The 10837-nt window shown below is 44.5% G+C and overlaps 1 protein-coding gene across 3 annotated transcripts; it reads right to left on the reverse strand.

The window, feature by feature from the left end:
* Positions 1-1481: 1481 nt before the first annotated feature.
* ino80db (INO80 complex subunit Db) lies at positions 1482-10790 on the reverse strand. 3 transcript variants are annotated; one of them, XM_017724547.2, is made up of 10 exons: positions 10694-10790; positions 8349-8595; positions 7547-8229; positions 7342-7444; positions 6501-6719; positions 5597-5706; positions 5324-5457; positions 4074-4306; positions 3834-3994; positions 1482-3534 (listed from the first exon to the last, which is right to left on the reverse strand). In XM_017724547.2, exons 2-10 carry the CDS (start codon positions 8564-8566, stop codon positions 2792-2794), a joined length of 2604 nt encoding a protein of 867 aa, XP_017580036.1. In that variant the 5' UTR covers positions 8567-8595; positions 10694-10790; the 3' UTR covers positions 1482-2791. The 3 variants fall into 3 exon arrangements, with proteins under 3 accessions (XP_017580036.1, XP_017580035.1, XP_017580038.1); XM_017724546.2 differs by lacking the exon at positions 10694-10790 and adding an exon at positions 10185-10646; XM_017724549.2 differs by lacking the exon at positions 10694-10790 and adding an exon at positions 10185-10644 and having other exon boundaries at positions 3834-3991.
* Between the last annotated feature and the right edge of the window lie 47 nt (positions 10791-10837).

The following is a 10837-nucleotide window of genomic DNA, read 5'->3' on the forward strand; positions in this document are numbered from 1 at the left end:
TCACTGGTGTAACAGTTCTGTGTTAGTGTTACAGATTGTCACTGATACAACAGTTCTGTGTTGGTGTTACAGATTGTCACTGGTGTATCAGTTTTGTGTTAGTGTTACAGATCGTCACTGGTGTAACAGTTCTGTGTTGGTGTTACAGATCGTCTCTGGTGTAACAGTTCTGTGTTGGTGTTACAGATCGTCACTGGTGTATCAGTTCTGTGTTAGTGTTACAGATTGTCACTGGTACAACAGTTCTGTGTTGGTGTTACAGATTGTCACTGGTGTATCAGTTCTGTGTTGGTGTTACAGATTGTCACTGGTGAAAGAATACTGTGTTGGTGTGACAGTGTCAAGGGCGTAACAGTCCTGTGTTGTTGTGACATCAACTGGTGTTACCATTCTGTGTTGGTGTTGCAGAGTGTCAAGGGAGTAACGATACTACATTGGTGTGATGTGCTATTTTGTGCCATACTGTGTTTGTGTTACACTCGGTCACTGGTGTAACAACACTGTGGTATGCCATGTCACTGGTGTAGCAGTTCGGTGTTGGTGTTACAGGGTGTCACTGGTGTGACCATACTGTGTTTGTGTTGCACCGTATCACTAGTGTAATAGTTCTGTTTTGGTGTTGCAGTTTCTTTGGCGTAACACATAAGCATAACAGTTCAGTTCAGAGATTTTTCCTCTTTTTGGATTATGAGCTACTAAGGCAGGTCAGTAAAATATTCCACTGATGTGGCTTATCGCTCATTCAGACATATTTTGGCATTCTTATACTCTTTCTACAATTATTTAATCATTTTAATTAAAGAAATGAAATAGAAGGATTATAAAAGTAACTATTTAAAGAGTATTTAGATGGTGTATTTTTGTCGTATGGTCTTTTAACCAAAGACTGATAATGAGTCAATCGCTGTTACATATTCCAACCAATGTATTCATATAAAATACAAATAAGACATTGTCTACAACAACAACATTCAGTGTGATGACACCAGTGACATAGATCCTGGAATCCCAGTGTTTCAGTAAAATATCATATTTTGCATTTTACTATGATGTTAAATATGACATTTAATTTGAAGTATTTATGAACTTTATTTTCTATTTTTCTTTCTGTTCCAAATACCAGCCTGTGCAACCTGTGACCCAAATTCTGCACCTACTTTTGTTCTATTCAACCGATGTAGAAGCCTCATACTCTAGATTACCATAGAGTAACAGAATTTATAATAGTCTTAACAGTGAATGTCCCATAAAAGATGATACGTACGTGTAGCTATTGGTCAGATGTGCAGCTACTGAGTAGGCGTACGTGATGCTGTGGCAGAATGGAGCCTCACAATTATCACACTATGCACTGAGCCTGTGAAACTGAGTCCTCTGAACAGAACAGACTTATTGATCAGTTTTCGGAAGCCTGACAAAATTCAACACACTACTGTCCATGATGTAATTCTGTCAATAGGGCACGAAATAAACTTGACACATTCATGATCATAGCAGATTTAATTCACGCATTTCAGATAAAACAAAACAACAACAAAAAAAAAAAAACGATCATTTCTCATACATGTGTGTTTACCACATACCCACATCCACACACTTTAGTAACAAAAAAGTAAACATGTCAATACAATAGAAATACCTTTCACAAAGCAGAGGGGACTGATAAAATTGTTTAGGTTATAATAAATCTTGGTTCAGTACATTCAGTGAATACAAGTACAAAAAGAAATCTATGCCAGCTTCTCTATCTGCATCTGAATACCATTACTGTTACGCACGCTGATCAAAAGCATCATCTCATACATTAACAGGCTTGTCTTTCTCCTATACATCTATGTTTCATTGTCCTCTTTAGGCTCCAAAAACTGCCTTTTACTGAAAACATATTCTTCTAACGTGTGAATCGGAGATAGGTGTGGTGTTGCTTGAGGATGAGGCGTCAAAACTGCCCTCACAAAAAGCTTTGAGAGCCTGTCTGAGCATGCCTGCTTCTGCCACAACTGCTACCGTGTTAGTTTAATGGCCTTCCATGAGCTGCATGACACTTTCCCAGACGACAAGCCACGTCTAAAGTAACTCCATCTCAAACATGAAAGCTTATGCCGAAAGACGAAAAAAAGAAACCTATGGATTCTTGACATCAGTGTTACATTACATATACAGCATGTGACATTGATGACCGTGAGACTTTAAGTATAGCTTTTCTTTACATGACACCGGCGTGTGTAAATGTTTATTGATTTGCACTACATTGATTATGAAAGTGTTACATAGCTTTCCTGGCACTCGCACTAAAAGCAGAACCCAACTGCCGAACGGCCACCAAACACACAAACACCACCTGCCAAAATGACCATTTCAATCGTTACAGGGCAAGAGAAGGGACAACCGATACATCCGTGATGTCTTTCTCTCAGTCTGATACGCAGATGACATAACCACATCGTATTTCTAGATAAGTAACCACATTTCCACCAGTAACCATGTTTTTTTTTCCACTCATCGATAAAACTAGTTGTGCAGATCACTACTCTATAAATATATTAAATATGCATATAAGAATACAAGTGGTATGCTTCCATGGCTAAAATCCATCTATATCTGTTTGTCATAGAAAATAAAAGTGACTATACTATGCTCGTGGGTTTTTTATTGCTTTGGGGTTGTCAGAGAACGGAAAAAAAGGGGAAAGGGAGACAGAGAAGCCAAATAGAAGAACCTGTGACAGTTATTTAAAAAAAAAAAACCCTCCCTGAATACTGACAGATGTCCACGAGTGTGCACGTGGAATTCAGGTCTGGTCCATAGTAGGTGCTGGAGCACTGTGGTGAGGCTGCAGGTCGGCAGGGATCCCGCAGTGGTTGAACAGAGGGGGAAGGGGGTGCTTCAGCTGACTGGGGCACAGGAGGTCTGCTCGGGGTGAGGAAGAGGAAGAGGAAGTGGTTAGGCTGCTTTCTGGCAGGGCAGAAAGTGCAGTGGGCTGGCATGGGGCTGAAGGCATAGGTGTAAGGGGTGTGGAGAGGGCGGTGGACATGAGCAGACCGTCCGAAGCAATAAGATTGTGGAACTGGGCCGAGTCGCTGAGGGGCAGGGCGAGAACCCCCCAGGAGCCGTGGGAGATGTCCTCGTCCCGGCCTAAGGACAGGTTCCCAAGGTCCTCTTTGGGGTCGCCAGTCTTAGCCAGGAGACTGGAGTGCTGTCTGTGCGTACTTAGGGCATCTGTCAAGTGGCCCACTGAGGATGGGGGGGTCAGCGGGGGCTGGGGCGAGGGAGGAGATGGGGAAAAGGTGTCTTCTGTGGCACGCAGCAGGCTAGGGTCCAGCTCCAAGTTGGAGAGGGTCTCAGCGGACAGACGGGCGCTAAGCAGGTCCACAACACCGCCCTCCATTCCACGACAATCTGAACCCTCCACTGGGCCTAGATCAGCCATGCCACTCAGACATGCAAGGGATTCTGGGTAGGAGCCCATTGCCTGTAGTACTCGCTCCAGCTCCTCGGCTTCCTCAGAAGTAGGCAACAGTTCACTTGTCTTACCTGTGAACACAGACACACATGCCAGGCCATCATCTTTCCTTTTTTCCCTCCATTCCCTTCATTCTATCACTCTGGTACTGCTTACAGATCTTTACTGTACTTTTTACTAGCTGTAACCTAGTCTTTCTGTTTTTGAGACAACTATTTAGTGTATAGGGACAAAGGAAGTGGGGGTCCTTTGAAGACTGTGAAGAAATGGTACTAATTAAATAAAATAACGACTCCCAAAAAGTTTTATAGCTTTGAGATTACTGTTCATGCAGTTTTTCAATGCAGCAAGAAAGAGTGAGCCTTGTTACCTTCAAACAGATCAAAGTCTTGCAGGTCGTCCGGGAATCTGGGAAGAACGTCTGAGAAGTCTTCCTGATTCAGTTCCAGGTCATGAGGAATGTCGCTGATGTCACTAGTGAGGTCATCTGGAAGTTCATCAGCACTCAAGTCAGGAGTCAGTGGACTCCTGCTAACACAAGAAAAAAACATGAGCAAGAATCAAACAGAAGACAGAAAACAACCAAAGATAAACACAGACAGTCGTGTACCTGATGCCACCAGGCTGTGCCGGTTGGCACAGGATGGAGGGCATTCCTAGGTTGCCCTGGGGCAATGCAGGGGGGATAGGCTTCTGAGGCCGGCGTATCACTCCTCTTCTGCTTTTCTTTTTCTGTTTTTTGCCGAGTGCCGGAAGTTTGGCCTTCTTCAGCCGTCTGCGCTGCTGCAGCTGCTGCTGGTGATGGTACGTTCTGCGACTGACATCTCCGCGAAGGAAGTTATCCTGCCCCATATGAAGATATATGTAAACCATATTCACCACAGCATAACATCTGCTTAGTTAGGAACAGAGTACGCATATGGAAATGAAGTTGTTAAATACAACATTCATACAGTACACAGATAATATACACCAATCAGACATAACATGATGACCACCTCCTTGTTTCTACGCTCATTGTCCAGTTTATCAGCTCCACTTACTGTATAGCTGCACTCTGTAGTTCTACAGTTACAGACTGTAGTCCATCTGTTTCTCTGATACTCTGTTACACTGTTCTTCAGTGGTCAGGACCCCCATGGACCCTCACAGAGCAGGTACTATTTGGGTGGTGGATCATTCTCAGCACTGCAGTAACACTGACGTGGTGGTGTGTTAGTGTGTGTTGTGCTGGTCTGAGTGGATCAGACACAGCAGTGCTGTTGGAGTGTTTAAACACTGTGTCCACTCACTGTCCACTCTATTAGACACGCCTACTTTGTCTGTCCACCTTGTAGATGTAAAGTCAGAGACGACAGCTCATCTGCTGCTGCACAGTTCGTGCTGGTCATCCTCTAGTCCTTCATCAGTGGTCACAGGACGCTGTTGGCTGGATATTTTGGTTGGTGGACGATTCTCAGTCCAGCAGTGACACTGAGGTGTTTAAAAACTCCAGCAGCACTGCTGTGTCTGATCCACTTAGACCAGCGCAACACACACACACACCACCACCACGTCAGTGTTACTGCAGTGCTGAGAATGATCCACCACCCAAATAGTACCTGCTCTGTGAGGTCAATGGGGGTCCTGACCACTGAAGAACAGGGTAAAAGGGGGCTAACAAAGAATCAGAGAAACAGATGGACTACAGTCTGTAACTGTAGAACTACAAAGTGCTCCTATATAGTAGATTTATAACGAGTGTAGAAACAAGGAGGCGGTCATCTGTTTTCTCTCCTGAATAGACCGGAGAAAGTAATAATGGAACAAGGGCTGAGGAAAGTTTACAGGATAGGTCAAGAAATGCGAAACAGTACTCACCATTTTCTTGGCATGTTCCTCGCATAGCGGCGTCTGGTGCGTGATGTCAAACACAGGGACAGAACATTGTGCCCCATCCGCAAAACGTGCAGTGCAGCTAGAGAACAGCTGCTGGGACCTGTTCTGCAGGATATCTACAGAACACCATCAAGGACACAACAAGCAAGTAGAACAAAGACGTATGCTGCCATGTAAAACACTGAAAACACTATAATATAAATACATTGGTCTGTATATCATCAGCTTCAAGGTATGACTAGTTTGAAAGGATACGTTGGAAGCAGTGTCTGGTGAAAGGCAGGGAGCAGTTAGTGCAGGCTTGACCATTAATCTGGGCCACACACAATCCTGAGTCTGAGCCTCCTACCCATGAACCTGCAGTACTGTTCAACAAAACATACAAACATGTCAATGACCAAAAGAGCTTATGAAAATGCATGCAAAAGTCTTTAAGTTTGATCACGTATTTAATTCATATGGCATGCGTTTAAATTAGGGCCGTGTGATCTCTTTTTGAGCCGGTAGCACAGGGGCTAAAAACACCTAATAATGGGGTGCTATTAGTCCTCAAATAGCTTTTTTTATTCATCACTGAAAGAGAGGAAACCCACACCAGTAGGAGTTTCACAAATGCATATATATTATTATATAAATGCATATATTATTAACAAAAAAAAAAGACTAAAGTTATTTAACGTGATTTTAATTTAATCGATTAATTCTAAAAAGGTTAACACAATACAGCTTAAAGACAGCCGAGGTAAAATACTATATTGTTGCTGGCTTTACCTGCAACATTACAGCCAACATCTTTTAACTAATAAAGACCCTGTGTTGACAAACATTTGGATTCATTCTATAGTATTTAAATTACCTACAAACACCACAAGTTCACCTGTGTTGCAGTTTGCACGACTACGCTAGAGGAGATGGCCTGAGCAGTGGAAGGATTACGTTCACTATTGCACAAATTCCATGTGGTGTGCTTGCTTCACTGTTGATTAAAAATAACTTCCATGAAAGTAAAAACATTTTACAAAATACTACACATCACACCCGACTGCACACCGTATCTCTCATCATCATTCTGAGCAAAAGTAATTGAGCAGTAAGGCTGACAATGTAAACGTAGCCTAATGTGATGGACAGCTGACTGCGTTTGTGTGTGCATGTTCACCTGGCTGTTGCTGAAACCGGGGTATGCCGCTGCTGAATGAGTTGAGCAGCGTGGGTGGGGTCCTGTGACGCTGCCTGCAGAAGAGCTTTGCGAAGATCATGCCCTGACCTCCTCTCTCTCCTTAAACCCCTCTCCTCCCTCCGCAGGAGCTTGTGTCTTTGCCTCAGATAGGAGCACAACCCTGCCAGTCGCTCTCCACGTGAACCTCCACCTCCAGCACTATGGGACAGGACAAACACAGCACTGCAGATTAGCTCAGGGTTCAGCTAAATGGATTCTTTTCTACTAAACATATGAGGTTTGTGACCCTCTGCCTCCAACATGATAGGTATGTGGGTGGGGCATCAAGTAGACATACTTTAGATTATGATCGTTTAAATTATTACATAAGTCCGGAAAGAATACTCTTGGCCGAATACAATATTTCAGGACACACTGGGCCACCTAAAGCCCGGCAATCATCATGCGATGCTACTAGTATGGTAGGGTGAAGACTAATGTGCATCTTCCGAGACATGTGAAAACTAGACAAGACATCCTTTCAAACTGGGCATTTAGCATTCTCCTCAGCTAACAGACGCCCATGTTGCAATGAGTGATGGGAGGTGAAGGAGGGCCATCCTACCCAACCCTGTTGGACACATGACCACAGATGGCTATGGCTCTCAATCTCCCATAAACAAACACTTAGATAGTTGTGCCTCTCAGAAGCCAAGCAGATATTTTGGTAACTTTTCAGCTAAAAATTGTAGTTATTGGATGTTTTAAAAATGTACTTAAACCCAGCATTCCTGTCTACGCAAACCGGTGAAAACCAGGGAATAGCTAATAACTAACATACCTCTCCAGAGACCGTTTCTCCTGTAAGTGATGGTGCTGATATGACACAACTTGTTCAACCTGGTCATCTTCCTCTCCTCCACTCTCTTCAGACCAGTCCAGCCCTGCAAAACAACCTGTTAGCTCATTTAAATGGCTAATGCTAATGTGCTATCGCAAAGTGGTTATGAAAGACTGAGTTAAGCCAAGGATCATCAGTTACACACCAAAATGTGGATTCAGATCCTCGTGCCTTCTTCTCTGCTGAGCCATGAGCCTCTGGAGCTGCACCAAAAAGGGAGCCTGATGCTGTCTGGGATTTGACGGCCTCATAACTGGGTGACCGTGGACGTCATTCTTGCCTGGCTGAGTTGATAGAACCCTCTTGTCAAGGGCAGGCTCCTGGCACATCTCTGGAATGGGATTGGTTGGTTTTGCCAAGATCTGGTGATCAGTCTGAGCAGATGTTGTGCATAATGTCCCTGAAGAACTTCTGAGGAGTTGTGACATGGGTGTTGGAGGCGAGGTGGTAGCTGTAGAAACCTGCATGGGTCCTTCAGCCTGCTGAGAAGAAGTAGTAGGACATCGGGGGGAAGAGGACAGTGGGGCAATAGCTGGAGCCACATGTCTCTGTTTGTGGTTCGGAGACAGGCGGCTTGGAGGTTTCTTCCCCAAGCTAATGCTCTCTTTCCTCACCGTCTCTCCCTTGCAGTAGGCGTAGGGGTCCAAGGGCAGCAGGCAAGTGTGGGAGAAGGGTGAGGATGGGGTCAAGTGGTCAAGGCCATTGGTGGCCTTCAAAGCCAATGAGGGCACAGTGATGTTGAGGGCCAAAGAGTCAAGAGTATCATGCTTTTTCTTCCTCTCTTTCTTAGGCAGGACACCCATGACTTGCAGGTGGCTGCTGCAATATCTATTAAGAATGAACAAAGCATGAGTAGACCACACCTAAGAATAACCATTTTCATGCATGGACTGGCACAACCAGTGGCTATGAAGTGTATACTACCAGCATAACAGGCACACACTTACTTGCGGTCCTGAGTCTTGGGGATGGGGGTAGTGCATCGCTGACTGTTGTACTTGGCTACATATTCACACTGTCTGAAAGGAGCCGTCCGGTCCTCCAGAACATGCCGGATGCAGAAAGCATAGCCATTGAGCCGGCGCTGTTTGCAGAGCTTTGGGCTGTATGAACACAGAGGCTTGCGGTCCACCTCTGAATAGTGGATGTGTTTCCCTTCATACATCCCAGTGCTGGAACTCTCCGGAACATCAGCTGGCAGGAAAATATTTGGCAATTGAAATAAACAGTAAGTCAACAGAAGAGATCAGGTAGCAGGGTGCCCACAAATATGGGATAAGTCGTTTTTATTTTCAGATGATGCAACTACCAACTATATTGGGTATTTAAAAGAAGCAGCGTTTTAGAAAGCCACACAAGTAAATCTGGTAGAGCAGGGCCTGGCTAGAGTTATCCAGATAACTGAGAAAGTCTGGTTTGTAAAATAAGCATCACGTGTGTTGCTATACTTAAACCGTTCCTCTATAGGAACCCTAACAAGAAACAAAGACGGCCATGAACCAGCGTCACATTGAGAAACTCGATTCAGATCAGCACGACACCTTTGCCAGGTAGACACATGAAAGGAAAGTGTGAAAGCGTTCCTTTGCAGTGGAACTGGAAAGCAGATTAAAAATTAAATCAACCACCACAACAGCCTGAGTGTACGTGAATATAATAACCCATATCCATTATTTTAAGTGTCTTATAACCGGTAAAAACCTACAGTGATAGCGGGGATGCACAATGACATCGGTATCGGCAGATGGTTGCTTAAAAGTTGAACAGGCTCGGACAGATGTTTCAGTTTGGCCGCTATTTCATGACCGATATTTAATGATGTATTTACTGCAGCCTGTATTAATTGCAGGCCCAATTTCTACATTTCTGCAGATATATACATAAAAAATACCGGAAATCTGCATCGTCCCACGGATCCCGTATCGGTGCATCCCTTCTTTTAATGAATGTGCTTACTGCCAATTAGAAACCTATATGTTCTGTCATTCTGAAGTACTGAGGGATGTGACAGTGGAGCATGAAGCAAATATATAAAACTCATAAATTATCCAGGACCCTATGGAAAGCAGGGGCTGGAAATCTAAAAAAAGTTGAAGTTGTGGACTAAAGCAGTCCCGTTTTTAAGCAATCAGTAATCAGTGATGGTAGAAGGACAGGCAGCTGTTTGTTTAGCAGGGTTTTCAGCTGGTGAAGCTGTAAATCGCACACCGTTGCTGAAGCGTTAGGGCTGGATGGGCAGAGTACGATACGTTTGATATGCAAAGCAAGTTTGAAAACGCAAGGGGACGGTGGACAACCTTCCCGCCTCCTATTCTATCTCGCACTCGGGTAGCATTATCAGTTACTTATGAGGCTTGGATCAGGCTGGACGGCTTGTAGCGCCGTCCGAACCGTTCGATCACTTTACTCGGGATAAAGACGGAAAACAGCCAGAGCGGAAATAATCTAACGTTAGCTACAGCTAGCTAGGTTCTCCACATAAAAACAAACAAAAAAAAAAGATATTATAGTTATAAATTAGCCAGCTTTCGTCTGTCGTTTAGAAAGGACCGTTTATCATTACATTATTACTATTATTATTATTATTTTAAAGGGATTACATTGTTTGCGGGCCGCGGTTTAAAATCGTTTTGACCTTTAAAAATCTCGCTGTCTTAAATTCGCTTTTTTCGCATTTTTGTTGACTTGAATTACATTAAATGCGCCGTTAAGCTGAGCGGTGTAGTGTAAAAACTGCAAGAAATGTCTTTTTTTTTTTTTAATGTATCGAAATTCGTAGTTACCGTCGGCCTACGAGACCCTCGAAATCCTCCGAGTCGGGTTGCGAGCAACCCGCTCTGCCTCGCGCGCTATGCGGCCTCCCGCTCTCGCCGAGTCCCGGTGCTTGGCGAGCCACAGCGCTTCCGAGTGTAGCTTAGCCAGTTAGCATTGGCTGGATAAGTGGCGGTTTTCCTGCGGTCGACGGCGATTAGACTAAACCGGGTTATTCCCGCTCCGCTTCCCCGCGTTCGCCCTGCGGTGCTTCTAATTCCGCTCACGCGTGTGTATTTTGCCCGAGAGCTGCAGGCATTTCAGCGCCTGTTATTTCGCTAAAGTAGCCGTTATAGATCGGGAAGAGGGTGTTGGTTTTGTCAGCGGACCGAGGCTTCTTACAGCACTACTACAGGCACTGGGGGGACATGACAACAGGCAACAGTACAACAACAACCTCTGCAACCATTTTGGAATTCAACTTTCTCTGCCCGTCTTTTCTAAAAGCTGCTCGTCCTCAAACGTGAAAAAACACAGAAACCTTTGAATGAGGAGTTCCCTGTCCCGCTGCACTAAGTGAGCCACCCATAGTTTTGCTTTGTTTCGACCCCCTGTCATTGATTTGAACTTTGAGGGGTATCTCCCTCAAGCCTTCCCCCGGCAGCCTCATCATCATCACCACGTC

The sequence above is a fragment of the Pygocentrus nattereri genome, chromosome 30 (genome assembly GCF_015220715.1).
Source record: "Pygocentrus nattereri isolate fPygNat1 chromosome 30, fPygNat1.pri, whole genome shotgun sequence".
Lineage (NCBI taxonomy): Eukaryota > Metazoa > Chordata > Actinopteri > Characiformes > Serrasalmidae > Pygocentrus > Pygocentrus nattereri.